Source organism: Ipomoea nil, unplaced genomic scaffold (genome assembly GCF_001879475.1).
Source record: "Ipomoea nil cultivar Tokyo-kokei standard unplaced genomic scaffold, Asagao_1.1 scaffold1993, whole genome shotgun sequence".
Classification (NCBI taxonomy): Eukaryota; Viridiplantae; Streptophyta; class Magnoliopsida; order Solanales; family Convolvulaceae; genus Ipomoea; species Ipomoea nil.
Genome location: NW_017618421.1, coordinates 3735187 through 3760118, shown reverse-complemented (window position 1 = coordinate 3760118; position 24932 = coordinate 3735187). Strand labels below are relative to the sequence as shown.

At 38.2% G+C, this 24932-nt stretch overlaps 1 protein-coding gene and 1 pseudogene across 1 annotated transcript; one reads left to right on the top strand and one right to left on the bottom strand.

Moving 5' to 3' along the window:
* The window catches only part of LOC109147392, a 60926-nt pseudogene extending 49335 nt beyond the window's left edge, over positions 1 to 11591 (top strand).
* An 8642-nt stretch (positions 11592 to 20233) lies between these two features.
* LOC109147391 (glutamic acid-rich protein-like) lies at positions 20234 to 24282 on the bottom strand. Its single transcript, XM_019295045.1, has 4 exons — positions 23709 to 24282; positions 22524 to 23552; positions 21977 to 22277; positions 20234 to 20516 (listed from the first exon to the last, which is right to left on the bottom strand). Exons 1-4 carry the CDS (start codon positions 24280 to 24282, stop codon positions 20234 to 20236), a joined length of 2187 nt encoding a protein of 728 aa, XP_019150590.1.
* Positions 24283 to 24932: the final 650 nt, after the last annotated feature.

Below are 24932 nucleotides of genomic sequence, written 5' to 3'. Positions count from 1 at the left end.
TTTAGACTTTGATTTCATTGAATTTAGTGAAGAAATGAGCTCTTAGTGTTAGTTTTTATAAACAAAATTACTACAGAAATTGTTCTAGTGAATGAAAATGAGAAGTATAAGTGTTTGTTTATCTATCTGAAAAGCATGTTATTATCTGATAGAGAAACATGAACATTATTTGTTAAAGTCTTGCTAGAAAAGCATGCCTAAAGTGTATATTATGATTTATTGAGATTTTTGCCAAGTTCCTAAATGTGGAAGTTTACAGAGCATGAATTCCCTGAATACTATTACACAGTGAATGAGCATAAATTGAGTACTTTGAGTTTTAAGTGCATGTTAAATACTTGCTAAGTGTTTGATGAGAAGATTTGCCAAGTTATGATTTACAAGCATGATTCTAAGTGTTCTTTGAGAGTTCACAGTAACTTGGAATTGAAGCATGTTGACAGTACATTGCATTTTGAGCATATCATGTTTTAAAAGTGCATAAATGGTTAACGTGAGTCTAAGTATTATTTTCCAAGAACTCATATCCATTTTGGAAAGTCATTATCTTGTCATATTGAGAATTTGTTGAGAAGTTATGTGCATATTTGCATAAGTAAAGTGTTGCATGATTCGAGTTGCATGAGTGATATCTATATGTATATATTGTGAGGAAAATCTTGTTTTGGAGGACCCGTTGGGACTATGTCCTTTTGGAGCAAAAGAGAAAGAAACGGACATTGCGATCCAATATCATGTAACGCGACGTATTCCCACGTTACGAGGTTGGAAACTGCCCGCCAGGCTTGGAATCCTAGTCAGGGGGTGTGCACACTGATAGTTCGATACCTGATTCCACAGAGTTTGAGTTTTGGAACCACGAGATTGGTTTTGTGGGCGGGATGAGAGATTGGTCGGCTAGACGCCGAACCCAATAGGTTCATTTACATTATGGTGAAGTCCTGCTTCGCCCACGAGTAAAGAGAAAGCGATTCATCACGAATCTAAGAAAGCGAGTCATTGCGACTCTAAAGAAGCGAGTCATTGCGACTCTAAGAAAGCGATCCATCACGACTCTAAGAAAGCGAGTCATTTTTGGCTCTAAGAACCCTGCACAGAAAAAGTATTCTTTTTACAAAAGAGTGTATATGTATATCTATACTTATACTATAGCATCATCTTTGAGTTATATGTCTTGCACGAGATTGCATGACAAGTAGTAGATAGCATGAGATTGCTTATGAGTTATATGCCTTGCACGAGATTGCATGAGTAGTAGATAGCATGAGATTGCTTATGAGTTATATGCCTTGCACGAGATTGCATGATTGGTAGTTAATAGCACGAGATTGCTTATGAGTTATATGCCTTGCACGAGATTGCATGATTAGTAGTTGATAGCACGAGATTGCTTATGAGTTATATACCTTGCACGATATTGCATGATTAGTATTTAATAGCATGAGTTTGCTTTATGTGTTATTTCATAGCATGAGATTGCTTATTTGATTATATGAGAAATCATGAGATTGTTGAGTACTTGAGAAAGCTTTAGATTTGTTTACAAGTTTTGAGACTGTGAAGTGATGTTCGTTGTATAAGCATGCCTATTCGTTAACTAGGTTGCAAGCATCTAGAAGTTAATGCCAAAGTATGATTTAAGTGATTAAGTTGCTTGATCTAAGAATGTGGAACAAATGTTTTCCAAAAGTATATATTGTATTACTTTACAGGGTTGAGTGGCGTTATACTTAGTTTCGTGCTAACGAGTTTGTTTTCTACTTGTTGTGTGTTAACCCCTTTCAGGTGGGCCTAGTTCGTAAGAAAGAGAGCACGAGTTAGACTAGTTTAGCTTAGATAGATTTGTAGTCTAAACTCTTATGTTATTTTGGATTTGTAGTTGACTACCTTCTTTTGTTGGTGTTGAACATCGGGGCTTGGTTCTCCAAGTTTGGTTGTAGTACTTTGAGCTTGACTCTTTTAGATTCCTTTTGTAGCCTGTGCAGTCACCGTGGACGGTGATTGTGGTGGTGATACCTCTTTATGTTTATTTAGTTTTTTTAATCCGCTACTTTAGCTTATCTTCAAAGGTTTAGTTTGTTAATTAAGTTTAAGAAAAGTGGGGTGTTACATTTCTTTGGTAGCAAATGTTAACCCTTTGCAGAATATAGGGTTTGTCAATTCAGTTGGTCTAAAAATGGGCCATTTGCTCTCTTCTTTCTCACCATCACTCACATGGTCCTCATATGATAAATTAACTCCATCATCACCTCCATTAGTAGCATGCAGGCCATTCTCTTCACAAACTACTATTGATCCCACACCTCCATACTCAACTGTTTCATCAACATATTTTTCAAACTCTATATCATCCCTTCTCCCTTCATTCATTTCATAATCAGAATCAATAAAGTCTTCCAAAAATTTATGATCACTATCACTTTCTTCTTCTTCATCATCTCTAGAATCCCTATCACTTTTTTCTTCATGCTCTTGATATCTTATCTGAGGCCGGATTCCTTGAATGCAAGCCAGTTAATACCCCAATGGTGCCAGGCCATCATCTTCATCACGGTGATGGTACAATCTTGAGTGACATTGGAAGCTACAGAAGACTTGTTGGTTGGCTTCGATCTATATCCTACAACCACAAGACCATATATTACATACATCGTCCAACAATTGAGCCAATTCATAGATGCCCCAACCGACAAACACCTGAGTGATGCACACAGGGTGCTCTGATATATCAAAAGTGCGCCTGGGCAGGGGTTATTCTACAGTAAAGGTGAAGTTTTACAGCTTTATATTATCTCAGACTCGGATTGGGCCTCTTATATTGAGTCACGAAGGTCTATAACCAGATATTGTATTTTTCTTGGTTTTGCTCTCATTTCCTGGAAATCAAAGAAGCAAGCAACAGTTGTAGATTATCGTCCGAAGCCGAATACCGTGCCCTTGCCTCCACTGTGTGTGATTGTGTGAAGTCCAATGGATCCCCTTCCTTCTCAAAGACTTACATACATACGTGCAGTGACTGGCAGCCACGTTTTGTGATAACAAATCCGCAATAGCCATAGCCGAGAATCACGTCTTCCACGAGAGAACCAAGCATATCGAAATAGACTGCCACTTTGTCCCGGAGAAGGTGTCTCATGGGCTGATCAAGCTCCTGATGGTCTCCTCATCGAATCAAATAGCTGATGGCTTCATGAAGTCACTTCCCATTGCTCTGTTCAAGATCTTCATCTCTAAGTTGGACATCCAGGACTTGCATGCGTCAACTTATGGGGGGGTGTTGGAGAATACACCTGAGAGCAGGGAAGAAGTGGAGAAAGCTCCTTATTGACCTTTTCGCCTTTATTTGTTACAGCCGTCACCTTTCGTTACCTTCTTGTATATATAGAGATATTTTCCTCTTCACGCACTATCTTAAATAATAATGAAATGAAATTAGTTCCATTTTCTATCTCTCCTTTTGTTCATCGCGTTTTCCGTCAGAAACTTCCGAAAAACAAAACTAAAATCTCTCTCCATCAGAGTTCATAGAGAAAGGAATGTTGAAGGTTTGGAGGGAGAAACCAAGTCTCTAGTTCAAGCATTCACTGATTAACAATGGAGCCAGGTATGTTCACAGAACACCATTTAAATACAGTATGTGAAAGGCATGTGTTCTGGAGATTTTATGTTCATAGAATTTACTTATATGTGGTATCAAGAGGCAGGTTGTAGAACACATGTTTTTCCATATATCATGATGAAGGGTATGTATGTACGTACTTTTGATGATTTCTTCTTCATACTTACTGTTTCGTATTTTTCTTCTTCATATTTCAATTCGTACTGTTGCCATATAAGGATTTCCATCTACGTAATGTTTTCATATTTTTCTTCTTTTAATTTAATGATGCCCTGTACGAAATATTTAATGAGATTTAATTTGCTACTCAAATGTTTTAAGTTATTTTTGTATGTTTTTGTAAGCATGTATGTATTGGTTATATGAAAATAGAAAGCATGTGATGGACTGCGTATGCATGTACTGTTTATTTGGAAGTGATGGATTACACTATTCAATGAAGTATTGATATGCATATGCTATAGTAATTATGGTATTACCCTACATATGTTTTTATAATTTTGTGGTTGCCGCATGCTTTTGATATATATATATATATATATAGGGTCAGGTTCCTGTGAGGTCAGGTCTTCCCGTGCGGTCAGTGCGGCATACACCATTAGGTATGTAAAAATGCACCACACAGTGTTCGAAAATACACCATTATGTGTGGTGTATTTTTTTTTTGTGGTGTATTTTTTGACATTTCATTCTGGTGTATTTTCGAACACTGTATGGTGCATTTATACATACCTAATGGTGTATGCCGCACTGACCGCACGGGAAGACATGACCTCACATGAACCAAAATCTATATATATATATATATATATATATATATATATGTATTTATGCACTGGCCATATAAAAGTGTTAATTCCATGGTTAACTGCATATTATATTCTCATGTTCCATCAGTGAGTTCAGTTCTATAGATTAATTTGAATATTATATATATTCATTATGTACTAATACTCTCATATTAGAATTGTCTTTCTATTAGGACTGTTATCCAATTAGAATTAGATTATGTATCTCTTTCAAACTATTGTTATGCATTGTTTTTTATGATATTATTTATTATAGTATATCTATTTGAATTGGTATCTAGCTAGTTATGATTAATTTGTTAGTCTCCGAAGTGACCAAATTATAAAGTTTTAATAGATATCAAATTTAAATAAAATTCAATTACCCATGATTATGTGATGCTTATAATGGGATGACATGATTTTATTTATTTATTTATTCCTCTAATGTATTGGGTAAATTGAAGTTTAGTAATTTTGAAATATTTAAGAGTCGCCCGCCCAAAGGTTGATCAAATATTTCATAATTATAAACATAATATTGGTTAATTATTTATATTTGATTGGATTGTTTAGCATATCTAAAGATAGCAAATTAAACGAGTCTAGTCATAATATACTTAATGACCAATTATATGAAATTTTTTAGCATCGTATTATGTTTAAAGTTATATGTTGTTGGATCATCCAAAGGAGACCTTCAATGTATTTGATTGTGTATGATGACGTTGATTAAATCTGTTTATCTGTTTATGTATTGATTATATGACCCAACCGCAGTATATAACTCAACTGGCCTCTTCCGTTAATACATCATTGGTATAGGACCTCGTAGAAAATTATTAGACAAAATTATTGACCTGAGTCCTGAAAGGTTTCCAATCCAGTCAGGAATTTCGTCTCTGATTGAGTTGTTGCTCAAATCTAACAATTCCAACCGCATGCTAATTAATTGGCCACGAGAGAGCTCACCCGAAAAGCGGTTGTTTTCCAAACGCAAATAAAGAAGGCTACTCAGGTTTGAATTTGTAGGAAGAACTTGACCTACAAAATAGCCATACAACTTGTACAAGCGATCCTACAGAATAGTGAATTTAGGCTTAGCACCGTCCAAAAAGGCCCGTGTTTTCACCTTTCGGTTTATCAATTATCTGCATCGGAATAGGCCCTTTTGATCTTAGGGTATTAAGAGGATAAACAAATTGTTATGTTATATGTCAAATAACATTCATGATCATTAGCTTCTCCCTAGACAATTTGTCACGGCAATAATATCTAGACTCAACACACTTGTGTACAATATTCAACAAGAGTCCATATTCCTTTTTGAGATCATTTTTCTTGCCATTTATCTTAGGAGCTAGCGGTGCGTTGGCATCACGTACCTCGGCCCAAAAGGCATTGACATCAAAATCATGAGTTTCTACTCTCAAATTCGATTCTACAAGATTAAATACCCTCCGAAAATCATTGACTTTTATTTCCACCTCTACTCCTTTCACCATAGATTTAATCGAATTATTCTCAACTTTAGCATGCAAATATAGCTCGGTCACTTCATCTTTGTAAAATCCAATGTATCTAAAGGTGCAAAAATTTAACAATCCACAAGTTTCAAGAGAATTGATAATTTTTTCCCCTAAAGCTTTGTCTTGGACTTGAGAGTTGAAATCGATGGTGTCGAGAATCATGCCACTAAGCACACGACTTGATCTCCTTGTCCCTCCAGTAGTGATTGTCTCCGTCTCCAATTGTTCAATCTCCATTGATTAGACCTTGAGTTGGGTGATTTTGGTGGGGTTTTTCGGATTTTTCGGCGGTAGAGTCCGAAAAGTTGAGGGGTTTGGGTATTTGGTTTTAGAGGATTTTTGGATGAGATATTGGGTTTGCGTGATGGGTATTTATGGGTAGAATGATTTTGTGTAGAAGGTTTTGGATAGGTGTGGAAGCATTTGAGGTGATTTGGGTTTCTTCCTCCTTGTTGTAGTCGGCCGGCGAGAATGGATGGAGAAGATGAGTTCAGTTTTTGGGTTTTTCTTTTCCTACCCGTTAGAAAAGAGGACAAAGTCCTTGAGAAATTACTTCTTTTCCCCCTAGTGGATGGAGAGAGAGTGTTGATATCTTTGAGGATAAATTCGACCTTCCACATGATTTAAATTTGCCAGCTCAGATTTAAATACTCCATTTGTGGGTACATGGCGCCAAAAATTGTGCTTCAAATAACCGCCAACCTGGAGCAAATCAGATAAAAAAATCTCGAAAATAATCTGTTAGAGCAATAAATATATTCCAGATAAATATTATCACTTCGATTTCAGGTTTCAATAAAGCTGATAAAATTTTAGACTAACAGATATATACCTAATATTCTGAAAAGGTCTTTCAATTTTCAAAGTGAATTAAATGAATCTGACTTTCCATAGCTCTGAGCCGAGTTTTTTGCACTTTTAGTCCCACGACTATAGTGGCACTGGCAGAATTGATCCACGACTTTTGAACTTTGTAATTTTAGTCCACGACTATTGATCTTTTTGCAAAAATGGTCCTTCCGGCCACTTTTCCGTCAAAATTTCACCGGAAAAAAAAAATTCTCTATTTTTAGCTGGGTTAAATGCGACGGCGGAGTACATGTACCAGTCCAAAGCTGTTGCCGGATAACCCAACTAGCCCGGGGAACGCCATGGCCGCTCCGCCGCTTACTGACAGCCCTGCCTGCTCCAGGAACTCCGCCGCCTGGGACAGTAGTATGTAGCCCAGTAATATTGTATGTAGTCAAATATCAATTTTTTTTTTTAATTTGTTGAGATAAGTAAAATGTCAATTTTAACCCGGCTAAAAATGAAGAATTTTTTTTTTCCGGTGAAATTTTGACGAAAAAGTGGCCGGAAGGACTATTTTTGCAAAAAAATCAATAGTCGTGGACTAAAATTGCAAGGTTCAAAAGTCGTGGATCAATTCTGCCGGTGTCACTATAGTCGTGGGACTAAAAGTGCAAAAAACTCGCTCTGAGCCTAACTTTTTGACTTTTGAGATATCAATTTTAGACAAACATGCATGCAAGCAATTTGAGAGTTCCCCCTTAATATATGCTGACCCAACCAAAAAAAAATTTCCCCCTTAATTACATATTCAAAAAAAAATTACTTAATTAAACTAATTAATTAGAGCATACTTAGATTAAATTACACATATTAAATATGCTAAAAACGTGACAAATATGTAAACAAAGGTAATACAAAATTTCACATAATTAAGTTACAAAAACATGTACGCAAATTTTGTAAGACACAATTAACACATTTAGGCACATATCAATTTTACGAAAACATGTACACAACTAAATACATATCAGACGTACACACAAATATATCATATGCAAAAAAAATATTGAATCACTTATGATCACGTAAGCCACATAAATAACACATTACATGCAGAGTGCGAACACATTTCAAAATTAAGAGTTTAGAAATGCTTTGCTCATTTCGATAATTCTCATTTCATGCCTAAGAGTTGCAAAACGAGATTCGCACAACGGTTTTGTGAGAATGTCGGCAATTTAATTCTCCATGGGAACATGATTGATTTTCAAATCTTTCTTTTCAACGTCGTCTCGGATAAAATGGTGTCGAATGTCGATATGCTTGGTTCGCGAATGAAGCACCAGATTTTGAGTTATGGCGATTGCACTAGTATTATCGCATAAAATGCTAACGTTTTCGTACTTAATCCCATAGTCCAATAATTGTTGCTTCATCCACAAGATTTGTGCACAACAACTCCCAGCTGCAATATATTCGGCTTTGGCAGTGCTCGTAGCTATGCAGTTTTGCTTTTTGCTGAACTAAGAGACCAATCTTCCCCCTAAGAACTGGCATGTTCCTGAGGTACTTTTTCTGTCTATTTTACAACCTGCAAAATCTGCATCTGAATAACCAGTTAGTGTAAAATCTCCTTCTTTGGGATACCATAATCCCACATTGATTGTTCCTTTGAGATATCAAATTATCTTCTTGGTTGCAATCATATGACTTTCTTTGGGCTTAGATTGGAATCTTGCACATACGCCAACCGAGTAGGATATGTCCGGTCTACTTGCGGTTAAGTATAGTAACGATCCTATCATCCCTCGATACATCGTTTGGTCGACATCCTTTCCTTCATCATCTTTATCCAATTTTTGAGATGTACTCATGGGAATTTTGACTGAGGATTTTCCATCTACGCCAAATTTCTTGATAAGATCTCTTGTGTACTTGGCTTGATTTATGAAAATTCCTTCTTCAAGTTGCTTGACTTGCAGTCCCAAAAAGTAATTTAATTCTCTCATCATACTCATCTCGAACCTGTTCTGCATGAGCTTAGAAAATTTCTCACATAAAGATTTATCAGTACTTCCAAAAATAATGTCATCAACATAAATTTGTATTAATAAAATGTGATTATTTTCTTTAATTCTAAAGAGGGTTTTATCGACTAGACCTTTGGTGAATCCACAACTAATTAAGAACATTGACAAGGTGTCGTACCAAGCTCGCGGAGCTTGTTTTAACCCATACAATGCATTTTTTAATTTGAAGACTTGATCACCAACGTTTTTTTTTACCTTAAAACCGGGTGGTTGTTCAACGTAAACTTCTTCTTCAAGTAAGCCATTAAGAAATGCGCTCTTTACGTCCATTTGATATACGATGAAATTCTTGTGCGCTGCATATGCTAGGAATATCCGGATTGCTTCGAGTCGTGCGACGGGGGTGAATGTCTCATCAAAATCAATGCCTTCTTCTTGTGAATACCCCTTTGCGACTAATCTTGCTTTATTCCTAACAATGACGCCGTCTTCGTTTGCTTTGTTCCTAAAGACCCATTTAGTTCCAATTACATTTTGGTGCATTGGTCTTGGAACAAGTTTCCATACGTCGTTGCGCTTGAATTGATCTAATTCCTCTTGCATGGCATCTATCCAACTTGGATCGTCTAAAGCTTCGTCAATTTCTTTCGGTTCCAGTTGTGATAGAAAACATGAGAACATTGCATCCCTTGTTGGTACATCTTGTTGTTGGTCCCTAGTAGATGATCGTGTTCTTACTCCGTCCCTCGGATTTCCAATGACTAAGTCATGTGGGTGACTTCTTAGCCACTTTCGATTTGGTTGGAAACTTATTGGATTCTAAGAGTTTCCTTCCTGTTGAAATACCACTTGGTGTGATTCCCCTTGTTGTGAATTGTTGACGGGTGCATCTTCGAGTTCATCTACAAGGATTTCTTCCGTTGGAATTCCGGGTGCAATTTCGGTTGTAGGTGTGAGTGATACTTCGGGTGTCACATTTTGTATTGTCTCAATTTGGTGAGTGCCCATATCACTTGATTCTTCTACCTCCTGCAACACATTATCTTCGAAAGTATCATTAGAATTATTTAAATCACGATTACCTCCATTATCTTTGCCATTTTTGTCGTGATTTTCGTCAAACACAACGTGAATTGATTCTTCTCCCACCATGGTTGATTTGTTGAATATTCTGTACACCTTGCTGGTAGATGAATATCCTAAGAATGTTCCTTCGTCCGCTCGCTCGTCAAAAGTCTTTAAATGAGACTTTCCATTAACAAGTACAAAACATTTACAACCAAATGTATGAAAATAGGTGAGATTGGGTTTTCTCTCTTTCCATAATTCATATGGTGTTTTGTGTACGGAAAAATATAGCCTATGGGCGCAAGTTCTAACGAGCAACAAAGTCCGGTAATTGTTTTAATTAGTTCCCTTATATTAGACACTCGTCGGCCAAATTAATCCATGTTTGCAGTTTGCTAAGCGCCTTGTCAACTTGGGAGTTAAAGTCACCTTATCAACCAGTCTCTTCGTTATCAATCGCATCTCTAAGCGCCCGGCGATACTACCCGGCGGCATTGATTTCGCCCCCTTTTCCCATGGCTACAACGACGGCTACAAAGGCACCGTTGATGGCTTCTGCCACTTGTACGATTCCATCAAGACTAAGGGGTTAGAATACGTGGCTAACCTTGTCAAGGCCAAGGCGGCGGAGGGTGCTCCGTTTACCCGGATTATCTTCACCACACTTATGGCATGGGTCGGTTAAGTTGCCCGCAGTCTTCAAGTTCCGGCCACACTTCTTTGGACTCAACCTGCCACGGTTTTGGACATCTATTACTATTATTTCTCTGGTTACCAGGATTTGTTCAGAAGTTGTAGTGAGAATGGAGTGGTTGAGTTTCCTGGGTTGCCGCCCCTTGCTCCCACTGATTTCCTTTCTTATATGTTCTCCAACACAACAACAAACTCTTTGGACTGGGCTATCCAGGGGATGAAAGATCAGATCGATCTGATTAACAGCGAAGAGAACCCGAAGATTCTAGTGAACACTTTTGATGACTTGGAGCTTGATGCTTTGAGGGCTATAAAGAAGCTGACACTGATCGGGATTGGCCCTTTGGTTCTTTTTGCATATTTGGATAGGAAAGATCATGCTGGCACTTCATTTGGAGGTGACTTGCTTGAAAAGTCCGATGACTATATTGAATGGTTGGATTCTCAGCCTAAGGGTTCTGTGGTTTATGTAGCATTTGGTAGCTACTCTGATCTCCCAACCGCGATGATGGAAGAGATTGCTCAAGGACTTCTTTAGAGTAAAATGCCATTTTTGTGGGTAATTAGGGAGACACTGACTGGTGTTCAAAAGCCAAAAGAAAATTTGAGCTGCAAGGAGGAATTGGAGAAGCAAGGGAAGATAATTCGTTGGTGTACACAAGTAGAGGTTCTGCAACACCCGGTTATAGGGTGTTTCTTGACTCATTGCGGGTGGAATTCGACGATAGAAATTTTGGTGTTGGGGATGCCAATTGTGGCCTTCCCATTGTGGAGTGACCAAATTTGCAACGCTAAGCTCATTCAAGATGTTTGGAAAACTGGGATGAGAGTGAAAGCTAATGAAGATGGCATTGTTGAAGCTCGTGAGCTAAAGAGGTGCATTGAATGTGTGATGGGAGAGGAAGGAGCTCAGCTGAGAAAGAATGCAATGAAATGGAGAGAATTAGCTAAGAGTTCCATGAAAGAATATGGTTCTTCAAATTTGAATCTTAAAGCTTATTTAAATGATGTTCTTCTTAAGTAATATTCCTCCATCCCATTTTATTTGTCTTACTTTTGTTTTTTGTTTGTTCCAAATTGTTTTGCTCTTTCCAAAGTTGAATATCACCATCATTCTACTTTTCTCAATTTACCCTTATGAAATGCTTTCTTTATTGCTTTTATTTTCACAAGTGAGAAAAGTGAAAGACATAATTGGAAAACACATAGCATTTACTCTAATTTCTTAAAAATCGTGCAAAAAAACAAATGTGACAATCAATTCAGGACAAAAGGAGTATTAATTATTAAGAATGCTCAATTCCCGTTGCGAGCTCTATTAGCTTGTCCCAAAGTTGTTTAGTCGTTGTCATGTGTCCCTCGACCTTGCCAAAGATTACTTGGTTAGGACGTAGTCCGCTTTGGTCCATTTGTCAAAGGGTTTTGGAACTCTTACTAGTCTTAGAGGTGGACGTGAGGTTTCTTCTTCTTCCACATCTTCATCCTAATTTGACCTTTGGTTGGACGGTCCTACTCGTGTTGCTATAGATGTCGTATGTGTTGATATATATTCTCGATCCTTATTAGCCCATTCTCTACCACATCCCATATCCTGGAATGTTTGGTTGAAAGGTGTATTTGGAGTCTAGTCCTACTTTCTTCAAAATCTTCATGAGAGTGATTAAGCACTTATAAGGGAGAGTTTGGGGGGAGGGGGTAAACAAACTTTTTAAAAATTTTAAAATGAGTTAAGGAAATGAATTCCTGCGACATAAGTTTTGAACTTGCCAAGTAAAAGATTTTGTAGCTTTGTTTTATTAGTGAGTGTACATGTGAAATCGAGTATGAAAGTTAGTCGCGAGATAAGATATGAAAAGTAAAGTGCAAGTGAGAGAGATATTTTTATAGTGATTCAAAAAATTAATTTCCTAGCTACTCCACTATTCTCCTTATAACCCAATGAGATTTTTATTATATATCCTTGTTTATCTAGGGTTCTAAGAGCTAAGAACATAAATGGAAATTGTCGAGGGCAAAAGTCAATATAACTATCCTAACTATTCCAATTCTAATGTCTAATATCTAATGCCTCTAAATGAACACAAGGTCCCCTATTTATAGCTACGAATTACCGTTGTCATGAGGCCTGTCACTACGTTATAGGCCCCATGACAGCCATGACAAGCTCTTTAATTGAAGTTAGTTGCTCACGAATTGAACCACGGCGTGACACTGCTCGTGATAGTAGATGTGACTCTCTTAAGTTTGTTTCGTGACATGCTTCACATGCGTGACAGCCCCTCATGATGTCGTATCTTGCTTACATCCTATTTTGTCCACTTCGCTTCCAAATTGCCTTTTAGTCATTTTTGCCTCTAAAACTTGAGATGTGTCCACATTAGCTCCTCCTACACAATTAATCACATAATTGGTTACTTTAAACAAATCTAGTATTTTCACCCTTGCGATGCACGGAATGGATTTGTTATAATATATTAAGAATATTTGGATCGATATACAATTATTGAAATTATAGCATCAAATATTATATAGTGCAATTGATTATATGATTTGGATATTTTATCTTTGTTGATGATATCATTGCTTGAATCCGAGCAAATAATTGCTCAAATTAATAGCTAAACAATACTCGCGACGTGTTTAGCTATTAGAACATCATGCAATACTCCTTAAATCAATTACTCATATATTTCTACATTGTAGACCAAAAGATCATAAAGATTTTATCTTTAAAGAAAGACACCTTAGAAAACACTAAAAACACAAGATAAACATAGATCTTACCCTCCTAGATGCTCAAATGTATGAAAGGTAGAATCTTGGAAACAACCTTTGAAGATTTGACAAAGCTCCAACTTGGCATGGAAGAAAAGCTATCTAACTTTTAGAGAGAAGGGAGAACTCAAGTTTGGGAAGTATAAAGAGAAAGAATGAGGAGTGTCTACTAGGTTAGCTTGCATTACTAACACAAGGTGAAATGTCATGAATACCCTTACTAAGATGAAGAGGTGTAAGGAAACAAGGGAACTACTCACAAAGCTTAAGGTACAACCTTGACTTTGGGTTGACTAGTCAATTACTAGTCCCCGACAATTGAATTTTCAAGAATTTAAGGAATTAAATTACCAATTGAATTAGGATTAATTACTTAATTAATCCCTTAATCGAATTTGGATTACGAGGTGTCACAATCAATCAATAAGAAAATATTCTCATGCTTTCAAGTTCTCATCATGCAAACTAGAAATATAAGACATCAATATGCAACCTAGGCAATCATACTCAATATACAATATCGGGAAATCGATCTCAATATGCAATCTAGTGCAAACATTCTCATTATGCAGTCTCGTACGTGCAACATTCTCATTATGAAATCTCGTGCAACATCGTTTGCAAGACTTAAGCTAACCCCAAATGTTGAAGTGAATCTTCGTGTAACTCGAGATAAATATGAAGAAAATGAAGTGATTAGAGCTTAGATTCCACGGTTAAAGATCCACTATTGTGGAAGGAAGACAAGTGTAAATGTTGATGCAACAAGAAGAAGTCAAGCTCACCCAAGTAGATGCTTTTGAGATCAACGGTGAAGAGAATTTCAAAGATTTAACTCGACGGTTAAAAGTAAAACTCGAAGCACCGAGAATTTGGACTTAAAGATGGATTAAACAAACATGAAGATGATTCCCTCTATCATTGAAGAGATAAGAAATGGATAAGACAGGAGTTATAAACTCCGAAAGAATGAAGTCTAAGACGATTGACAATGACTTTGGACTGGTGAGATATGTGAAGGTGGGAAGATAAGTTGTAAGTAAGTAGTATGTTTTTATGAAATGTGAGGAACTAAGAATTGAATTAAATAAGAAAATGGCAAGGTAAGGGATGAGAACTTGAAAATGATTAGTTGTGTGGGAGCTTAAAGAAAGAAACTTAGTGATGAGAATGAAGTAAGAAGTAGTTGAGTTACTAAGAGTTACAGCTGAAGGGAAGTGATAAAGATTAGTAAGAATGAGAGCTATCGAATCGTCAAGCGTTTTGGTCGAATCGTAGAACCGAAGAAACCCCTTCCAAGTTGAATTCCTGGTTCCTTTTGAGGTGGAATTCCTCATCCTTCCTGATAACAATTGAGTACCCCTTTTTGGTTGAGAAGCCCTTCTATTCTTTCAGAACTCGTTCTTGTTTTCCTTTTGAATTGATTATGTACAAGGTGACAACGTTATTTCCTAAGTTGTAATCTTGAAAATCTTGACCCTATTCTTAATCAATGACATCCCTAAGAGCAATCTTGCAACTCTTACCATATTCGTTTGGTGTTAAAGTCTTTTAACAACAGGTCACCAGTTGTATTTTCAAAGAAAACTCTATCCAATCTCTTCAAATCTTTACAGTCTAAGCTTCGGGGACGAAGCTTGTTTTTAAGGTGGGTAGAATGTAACAATCCCAAATTTCTATTTTATAAAGTTTCAAAATAAAATTATTTTATTTCTACGATTATTTATTTCCTAAAACTTTGAACCAAAAGTCTATTTGAGACGAAACCGTATTTATTCATATCAGTTTCCTAGCATAAATGATTTAATTCTTGAGCCCAAATGTATTTATTCTAGTCCAAATGTATTTCTAGCCCAATCTTCTAACTCATTTAATCTTAATTGTTTAGCCCAATCATTTTGCCTAAAACCAAGTGTTGAGTCCAAATTCTAATATTCTAGTCTAGCTCAAAGTAGGGTTTTGGGCAAATAATTGTATGGACCATGGTCCACACAATGTTACGTGGACCATAACAAAAAGTACATTTTTAATATACTAAATGTACATTATTTTTGTACTGAATGTACATTATTTTTATACTGAATGTACATTATTTTACAGTAGACAAAACATGGTCCATACAACTTGTGTGAACCATGGTCCAACAATAATGATTGGGCTACCTACCAATTTATTTGATCAATTAAGTATATTATATACATATGCTGTTCGTGATTCTTCCTCCTTCAAATTCCAGAAACAAACAACCCCTATCGTCTCTCTGTCTCTCTCGCCAAAGTGAAGAAAGAAGCATCAGCTTCAACTCTAACTCTTGCGTCTCTCTTCTCCCTCGCGTGTGCCGGCGACTTGTGGTGACCGGCGGCGTCCTCAGTCAGCAGCAGCCGGCGAGATGGAGCCTCGATGTAGCAGGCTGACGGCAGCGGTGGCAGAGCTTTGCAGCGACATCCGGCGGCGACCTTCCTCGACGGAGAACAACAACCTGCAGCAGATCGGCATAGCAGCTCCTCCTCTCGCCGACGGCGGCGCCAGGTTGAGCTTTGGCCACCGGTGATTACGGCTACCTGCGGTTGTTCGATGCTACTATAATACCATCTACTATATTACTAATGGATGTACCCTACACAGTATATTTTATAATAATAATAATAATACAATAGTCCGTACGACAACCCAACGATTCGTACGAAGAATCCGAATATACTTTGACCCAATTCAAATCGAAAGTGAACCCCCTGATAATTGTATCATAAAATAGCCACTTAGTATGCCATTTTATGCCATTTTTTCCAATATTTACAGCATTAACATGCTCACAAATTTTATTTTATTTTTTTAATATTCCGGTTTGGAACCGGTATTCCATCTTTAAACGTAAAATTTAGAACAAACAATTAAATACGCACGCACCGAGTTGGGAATTTAGGATTATACCGTTTGCCGGCTATTGATGCAATATGAGTGGTATATGCTCTCCAGGAAGCAAGATTTAGGAGTGGCACTATATGTTGATTGTGACCGATTGAATATAATACCAGGTCCGGATTTTGGGCTGTGCAAGCTGGGCTACCGCACAGGGCCCCAAATTTTAGAGGGGCCCAAATTTTAGAAGCTCAATATTTTATTTTTACCTAGTTAGTTTAGAAATAAAAATTAAAAGTTTTTAATTAAACTTAGAAGGCTTTATAAAGAAATGGTGGGAACATGCATTTATTGTATTTTAACTTTGAGTCTAAGGTTCAAACTTGTGCACACTGTTGTCCGATAGAGTGTAACGAGAGCTAGATAGACTCTTTTATGAAATTCCTAAACGTCAGCTTTCAGTGTTTTGCACAGCGGAAAAGTTAGATTCGTTTTAAATACTTTGCACGAGTTTGTGAGTTTAGAAAAGATTTCGGTAAGGGTGATAAAAGATGATATGAGTGCAGAAATAAAAAGCGTAAGTAAAGAGATAGAAGGAACACGAGATTTTATAGTGGTTCGGCCAACGTTGCCTACTCCACTCTTCTTCCACAACTTATGGAAGGATTGCACTATCACTTCTTAGTACAAATACACAAAGACTTCCTTGATCACTAAGCCGGACAGCCTTTGTAGGTTTTTCAACTTCTCAAGTTTACTCCGCCTCTATCAACTTCTTCTTCTGAGTTGAGGTTGGTAGAAAATGATTTCTTGATTTCTCCAACGATGAAGTCTTGGCTGAGAGATGATTGCTTCGAACAGATTGCAAGAATTCTTTTGAGGTGTAAGAAAATGATCAAAGACCTTCTTCAAGTAACTTAACACCTCAATACTGGTTCACAAAAGCTTTTGGAAATTTTAAGAGCGTTCAAGAGCTTTTGCAAGTAAGTAAGTCGAGTGAGAATGAACCAACACCTTCTCAGTTGATGAAGGTGGGTTTATATAGGTGATGAAAATTCATCCGTTGGAAGGAGATGAAATTTTCGAACCTTTTAACCAGTGGACAAGGACCGGGGAGCATCATGCATTAAATGCTCCATTGATGAGGTTGTACCATGTAGCCGTTGAAGGTATGGAAAGCATTAGGGTTTTGTCCTTTAGCTCCAGGAGATGGTACATCTTCATTTAATGCTTCTTGATAAGTGTGTCCCATAAGATGAGGTCCTTATAGTCCTAGAATGTTGTCAAATCAGACAGGTAGAACATTCTTCTCGTTGTCGAAGAGAAGTAATGGTTGGTGAGATTTGTCTTTAGCAAAACTGTCCTTTTGTGATAGTTGACAACTTCTGCTTTAACTTTCGTTGTTGTTCATCATGCCTTGTGTCTTCTTTCGTCTTGGAGACCCTATCAACTAATCATAACTCATGTTCGTGTGTTTGTCTAGCTTAACACGAATTACAAAGGAGTTATGGCAACTCTCGTCTAGGACGAAAGCAGCAAAAAGAAAAGCTAAAAGTTAGGGGTCTACTTTTCTACGTTACATTGGTATCATCAAAATCCTAATACAAGGTTCCTAACAATTTCCCCCTTTTTGATGATGCCAAAACCTATACCCTTCTCGTAAGACTGAAAAAGATTCCATAAGGAGTTTTTCTATTACAAAAGCAGTCTTACTTGAGAGTGTACAAGTCCTTTCTAGAATAGAAGCATTTAACAATTAAGACAAAGACAAATAACTCAGACAAGTGACACGAGATGTGTAACAATGAGAGTTTCATATATAAGATAGTGACGGTTATAAAAACTTTATGAGGAAAACAACAGAATAAAAGATATCTTACATTTCTAAGATTTTTGACATCTGTAGAGCAGTTTCCTTGAGATCTTTGTCGTCCTTTTCTTTTTGTTGCTTGAGCATCCTTTTAAGATCTATTCCCTCATTGATCTTTTTCCTGAAAACCTTAATTGGATTTGTCCTGACAAGCTCTTCATGTTCTCCTTTGATGTTCAGGCTTGTGTAATTGTTATAGGCTTCACGAATGTTTCTTCCTTCAACTATTCCAGCCTTCCACCACGAAATTAGCTCAAACGAATTCATCCCTTCTTGATAGCTCTTTTCTGACTCTTTGTGCACTTTGAAAGCTGCATTGTGAATAACATTCTGTAGAGAGTCTTTGGTTACACTAGAAAGATCTTCAATGAGATTCCTAATCCTTTCTCTTTCCATTGCTTCATCCTCTCTCCTTTTAATCTCTTCATCATGTTTCTTCCACAGCTCTCTGTTTTCTCTTTTGATCCTTTCGTTTTGGGTGCTAATGTGATCTTGCCTTGTATGGTTATCCCTTGTTTTGAGCCAGATAGGAACATTGCAACCCTCAAAACGTTTGCCACTTCCTTCTTCGTATGGAACAAAGTCCACAAAGTTTCCTATGCCATCCATAGTTACTTTGTTGTTCTTCATGAGTCTTTGCCTTAGATTCGTCTGTTATCTCTTGGATAAACCCGCGAAGATGTATTTAGCTTCAGAACCGAAAGATTGGCGAGGCTTAATTGATTTGGATTGGTATCGACCATGGTATCTTGGCTTCGAGGAATGGTGACCACGAGACCTTGAAGGAGGATGGGATAGATTTGTGTTCCTTCGGCCAGAGTCTCTTGGTGTCCGAGAAGGCGAGTGTCTTGCTTGTAGAGGCTGATCTTTCGTGATATCTCTCGAATATCTTGGATGATCATCATCCTTATCCTTGTCGTCATTTCTCTTTTCCCCCTTTTTGGCATCATCAGCACAGGTGGTAGGAGGAACAGAGGAAACCTTATTGATTGCAACCAAGATATCCTGGGCATACCCGAGAATTTGAAGAAGACACTTAAATTTTGATAAATATTGATTATTTATCAATATTAGTATATTTGAATATATTTGAAATATTTTGGATAATATTGATATTATCTAATTTGTTAATTAGATAATATCAAAAGAGTTTGAGCTTATCAAAACTCTCTATCCTACAGCTATAAATAGGAGCTCTCATTTCTATGTAATCTGACACATCCTAGGAAAAGTGATGTAAACATCTAGAAAAATATTATTCAGGATCACAATAAAAATGTGATACTGAAAGTAGAAGTTTCTCCTCCATAATGATCATGCCTATGCCTATTGATCCAAACCTCCATTGAAGATCAAGCCATTTGAACCCGGAGGCCCTTCAAGAAGAACAAGCTATATATACAAGCCCTTCTTTGAAGATCAAGCCACTTGAAACCCGGAGGCCCTTCAATGGTGGAGTGTTCAAGGCACCAATTGAAGAATCAGAGGATATCCAGAGACATGTACCCACACCGCATTGATACTTGATATGTAAACCAGAACTTTGAATTTCTAAATATATATTCAATTTTCTTTGTTTACAAGCATATTCTCCCAGTTGGTATGCATTGTCTTGATAAGTATCAATCTTGGTGCATGCTAGGTCAACACGCTCTTTAAGGCCAAAATGAGAGTGTTTGAGCTCGTGTTGTTGCCGTGCAACTTTGTTCATGGTGGTGTCCAGTTCATGAAGTCTCTTAGCTATTCGCTCAAGAGATTTGTGATCAGATTGAGCTTGTTGAGACGGTTGAGGCTGTTCCTGAGGTGGAGGTTGAGGTTGAGATTGGGCAGCCATCAAAAGATCTACCTTCTTGCATAGATCATCTAAGACTTTCGTGTCCTTTTGCCGTAAAGCGAGATATTGCACATGGATGGTTTCGGCTGAATGGACAGTTTCTCTCATGAGATTCATGATAGTTCATGGGGACTCTGCAGTAGACTCTTCTTCAATGTTTGTTGGTGTTGTGTCCATTTGTTTATCTTGATGTGGTGCTTCCCTTTTTCCACCACTTGCCGAGCTGAGAAGAATTGGTGAGGCTTCCAGTTTGCCCTCACGCACAATTTCGTTCTCTTGCTTGATCGGAGTCTCGTCCATGGGTTGGACATGTGGAACTATAGCACGAGACAAATCTTCGGGATCTTCATTTGAAGCTTCATTCGGGTCATCACTGTCAGAAGGTAGTTTCCTTTAAGGGAGATCTTTGTGGAAAAGTATCATAATCAGGACCGATCAAAATTGGATCACTGTCTTCGGGATCGGTTTCCTGAACAGTTGCATTGCCCAGCTGATCATCATTGTCATCATCATCATCATCGTTATCATCATGCTCGTCATCGGCATCGTCAACAACATCATCATTATCATCTTCATCTTCTTCTTCATTCTCAGCACTTTCGTCTTCTTCAATTTCTCGTCCAAGCTCATTGTTGGACCCGATAGATTGTGTGGTGAGTCTAGAGGGGGGGGGGGGTGAATAGACTCTCGTTTTTCTTTAGTTTTTAAAAGAAAAACCCTGACAACACTTTTGAGTAAGATAAGCACAGCGGAAAGATTATAAAGAGAGGGTTGCACGAGTTTGATAAAAAGATAAGACGAGTGATGAAAAAGATGATATGCAAGCAGTAAAATAAAGCAGTAAGTAAAGAGAAGAGCGAGACGAAATTTTATAGTGGTTCGGCCAAATGTTGCCTACTTCCACTCTTCTTCCACAACTGCTGGAAGGATTGCACTATCACTCTTTAGTACAATTACACAAAGACTTCCTTGATCACTAAGCCGGACAGCCTTTGAAGGTTTTTCAACTCCGAGAGTTTACTCCGCCTCTATCAACTTCTTCTTCTAAGTTGAGGTTGGTGAGAAAGTATTTCTTGATTCCTCCAACTGTGAAGTCTTGATGGTGTGGGATGATTGCTTCAAGAGTGCAAGACTTCTTTCAAGATGTAGGGCAGTGATGGATGATCTACTTCAAATGCCTTAACACCTTAAATAACTGGTTCGCAAAAAGCTTTAAGATTGTTAACTTTTCAAGGACTTTTTGCAAGAAAGTGAGTAGAGTGATAATGAACCAGCACCTTCTTAGTTGATGAAGGTTGGTTTATATAGGTGATGAAAATTCATCCGTTGGAGGGAGATGAATTTTTTGAACCTTTTATCTGTTGGACAAGGACCATGGAGCCTCATGCATTTAATGCTCCATTAATGGGTTTGTACTATGTAGCCGTTGAAGGTATGGAGGATTTGATGACTTTTGTCTTTTAGCTCCAGAGATAGTACAGTTTCATTAAATGCTTTTTGGAGAGCGTGTCCCATGAGTTGCGGTCCTTATTGTCCTAGGATGTTGTCAAATCAGACAGGTAGAACATTCTTCTTGTTGATGAGAAGAAGAATACTTGTTGGGATAGTCTTGAAATGAACTGTCTTCTTAATGACAACTCCTTCTTTCGTTGCTGTGGAGTCTTCTTTCGTCTTGATCAGCCTATCTTCTATTCATAACTCTTTTCGTGTGTTTGTTCTAGCTTAACACGAATTACATATGAGTTATGGCAACTTTCGTCTAGAACGAAAGTAGCGATACAAGAAAAACGTAAGAGTTAGGGGTCTACTTTCTACATTACATTGGTATCATCAAAATCCTAATACAAGGTTCCTAACAATTTCCCCCTTTTTGATGATGCCAAAACCTATACTCTTCTTATAAGGCTGAGAAAGTGCTCCTTAAGGATAATTCTATTAATAACACAGCCATTATCGAGAGTTTACATGAATTTTCTACGAAGAAGCAGCAGAAATAAGGACAAGGACTTTATAACTCAGACAAGTGACACGAGATGTGTGACAATGAGAGTTTCATAGATATTCAGATAAAATCTTTACAAAAACTCTGTCAAAAGAAATCAAAATAAAGATAACTTACATTTCTAAAAGATTTAGCCTTTGCTGAGCTTCCTTCTTTCTTTCTTGATTGTCCTTCTCTTCCTGTCTTCTTTGTGTTCTCTCGTAGTCTATCTTCTTGTTGATACTTGCTTTGAAAGTCCTGATTGGATTGTTTCTGACGAGCTCTTCATACCCTCCTTTGATGTTTAGACTCGTGTAGTTGTTGTAGGCTTCTCGAATGTTGTTGCCTTCCACTACTCCAGACTTCCACCAGGAGATCAGTTCAAACGAATTCATCCCTTCTTGATAGCTTTTGCCTGACTCTTTATGCACTTTGAAAGCTGCATTGTACGTGACATTATCAGGAGAGTCTTTGGTTACATTTGATAGATCTTTGATGAGATTCTTAATCCTTTCTCTTTCTCTAGCTTCATCATCTCTTCTCCTGATCTCTTCATCGTGTTTTTCCCACAACTCCTTGTTTTGTCTTTTAATCCTTTCGTTCTGAGTACTCATGTAGTTTTGCCTTGTGTGGTTGTCTTTCTTCTTCAACCAGATGGGATTGTTGCAACCTTCAAATCTCTTACCGCTTCCTTCTTCGTATGGGACATAGTCCACGAAGTTTCCAATGCCATCCATGGTGACTGAGGTATTTTTCATGAGCCTTTGTCTTAGTCTTACTTGATCTCTTCTTGACAGTCCTGTGAAGAAATTTTTGGCTTCAGAGCCGAAAGATTGTCGAGCCTTGTGAGGTCTGTCTTGAGTGCGACCATAGCGTCTTTGATCATGGGACTGTCCACGAGACTTAGGAGGTGGATGAGAGTGACCCGAGACTTTGTGAGGAGAGACTCGCTTTTCTGAAGATCTTTCTTTCGTGTTATCCCTTCTTGGTTGGTTGTCATCATCCTTATCTCTGTCATCATCCCTATTTTCCCCCTTTTTGGCATCATCAGCGCAGGCAGTAGGAGGTACAGAGGGGATTTGTCTGATTGCAAGCAAGATGTCTTGAGCATATCCCAGAATTTGAAGAGCATATTCACCAAGTTGATAGGAATTGTCTTGATAAGTATCAATCTTGGTACAAGCTAGGTCAACACGTTCCTTGAGGCCGTAATGAGAATGCTTAATCTCGTGTTGCTGCCTAGCGACTTTGTTTGAACTTTCTTCAAGATCAGAAACTCTTTTCACCAATTGCTTAAGAGTTTTGTCGTGAGAAGGATTCGATTGCTGTGGTTGAGATTGTACATCAAGGAGTAGATTGACTTTTTGACACAGGTCATTCAATACTCTCGGGTCCTTCTCCCTTAGGGCGAGATATTGCTTGTGAATCAGTTCAGCTGAATGAACAGTTTCTCGCATGAGGTTCATAATGGTCCGTGGGGACTCAGCGATAGAATCGTCCTCAATGTGTGTTGGAGAAGAGTTCCTGTGTTCATCATGATGTGGTGCTTCCGGATTTTCACCATGCATCGAGTGGCCATGTTCAGGTGAGGCTTCCTTTCTGTCCTCATGAGCTGGAAGATTATGTTGTTGTTGTACAGATTCGTTCAGTTGCGGAATGATAGCACGAGACGAGTGAACTGGATTTTTACTGGATGCTTCATCCAAGTCTTCGTCTTCAGATGGTATTTTCAAGAGAGGTGGTCTTTGTGGGCAGTTAGCATAGTCCGTTTCGACGAAGATAGTGTGGCTATCTTCTGGTTCTTCTTCTTCAGCACCTTCTCCTCCTTGTTGATTATTGTCATCATCATCATCATCATCATCAGTATCACTGTTGTCGTCTTCGGTTTCATCATCATTGTTCTCGTCTTTATTTTCTTCTTCATTGTTCTCGTCTTCACTTTCTTCTTCATCCTCTTCTTCGATTTCGTTGCCATGAACATCTTTCGTTCCACTAGCACTACCTTTGGGATCTCGAGGATGATCTTCTGCCATTTGGGCTTTAATTTTGGATAGCAGCATGATGTAGCGAAGTTGTTTCAATTCGGCTTCAGTTGCTGGATCCATGGGAGGTTTATGAAGAGGAACTACCAAGGGAGCTTTGTCCTTCCCGAGAGATCGATGAGTTATTCTATAAGAATACACTCGGTGGATCTCCTCAATTCGCACAGTCTTTGTGACGTCCTGAGTTTCAAGCCATTGAAGTGCGAATTCTTCTTCGTCGATCATGGCTTCAAAAGTTTCAAGAAATTTTCTGAGAGGTGCCGTGCGCCACTTGTGCCATTGTAGAACTCGATTGTAATCTCTTTCAATCGATTCTCTGAGAGATTTATCAAGGGTGTACCGGTCTGGAGAAGATTGACGAGCCGATGGTTTCGGGACAAATGATGTTTGAGCAGCTGTCATCTCGTCTACTAGTGCAGGTTCTTGTGTCAGAATTACCTGCTCTGCAATAGTAGGTTCTTGTGGAAGAGATTGAGCATCATTTGGAGTATCTGAGGCTGCTTTCGGGATGTCTTCTGGAGAGCCCGGCTCTTGTGGAAGACTTTGACATCTTTCCTCCATTTCTACAGTAGCAGGTTCTTGTGTCAACTCTCGTAGGAGTTGCTCTGCTAAGATAGGTTCTTGTGGATGAGGAACAGGGGATGCATTCCGATTGATGGATTTGTGAGCAACGGGACTTCTTTCGGGCAGAGAAGTTTTCAGTTTCCCCTCAGAGGTAGCTGCTTTCGGGATATCTTCCCCCTGTGATGTTGCTCCTTTTGACAAGGGTTCCCGATTTTGAGCAGGTCTCATTCGACTTCGTTTGCTTAGACGAATGAGAGGTTGATCATCATCATCTTCAGAGGAGTTCTGCACGATCAAGGTTTCGAGAGGGGGATCACCTTTCGTCTTTGGTTGGGAGATGACCGTCTTTTGAGTCTTAACCCGAGAAGAGGGTTTTTCTTGTTTCTGCCGTTTTGGTCTTGGTTGAGCTTCTTCGTCTGCTTTGGGGGTTTTTAACTTTCGTTTGGACTTCCCTTTGGGTAGATTGGTTTCAAGAGGAATGCCCAATT

What these genes read in the sequence shown, in the direction of transcription:
- LOC109147391 (XM_019295045.1), bottom strand. Translation starts at nt 24,282, where the DNA reads ATGACAGCTGCTCAAACATCATTTGTCCCGAAACCATCGGCTCGTCAA. An exon ending in CCCATACGAAGAAGGAAGCG is followed by an intron (nt 22,278 to 22,523) that starts GTAAGAGATTTG and finishes CGTACAATGCAG; the next exon opens with CTTTCAAAGTGCATAAAGAG. An exon ending in AGGCTAAATCTTTTAGAAAT is followed by an intron (nt 20,517 to 21,976) that starts GTAAGTTATCTT and finishes CCCCCCCTCTAG; the next exon opens with ACTCACCACACAATCTATCG.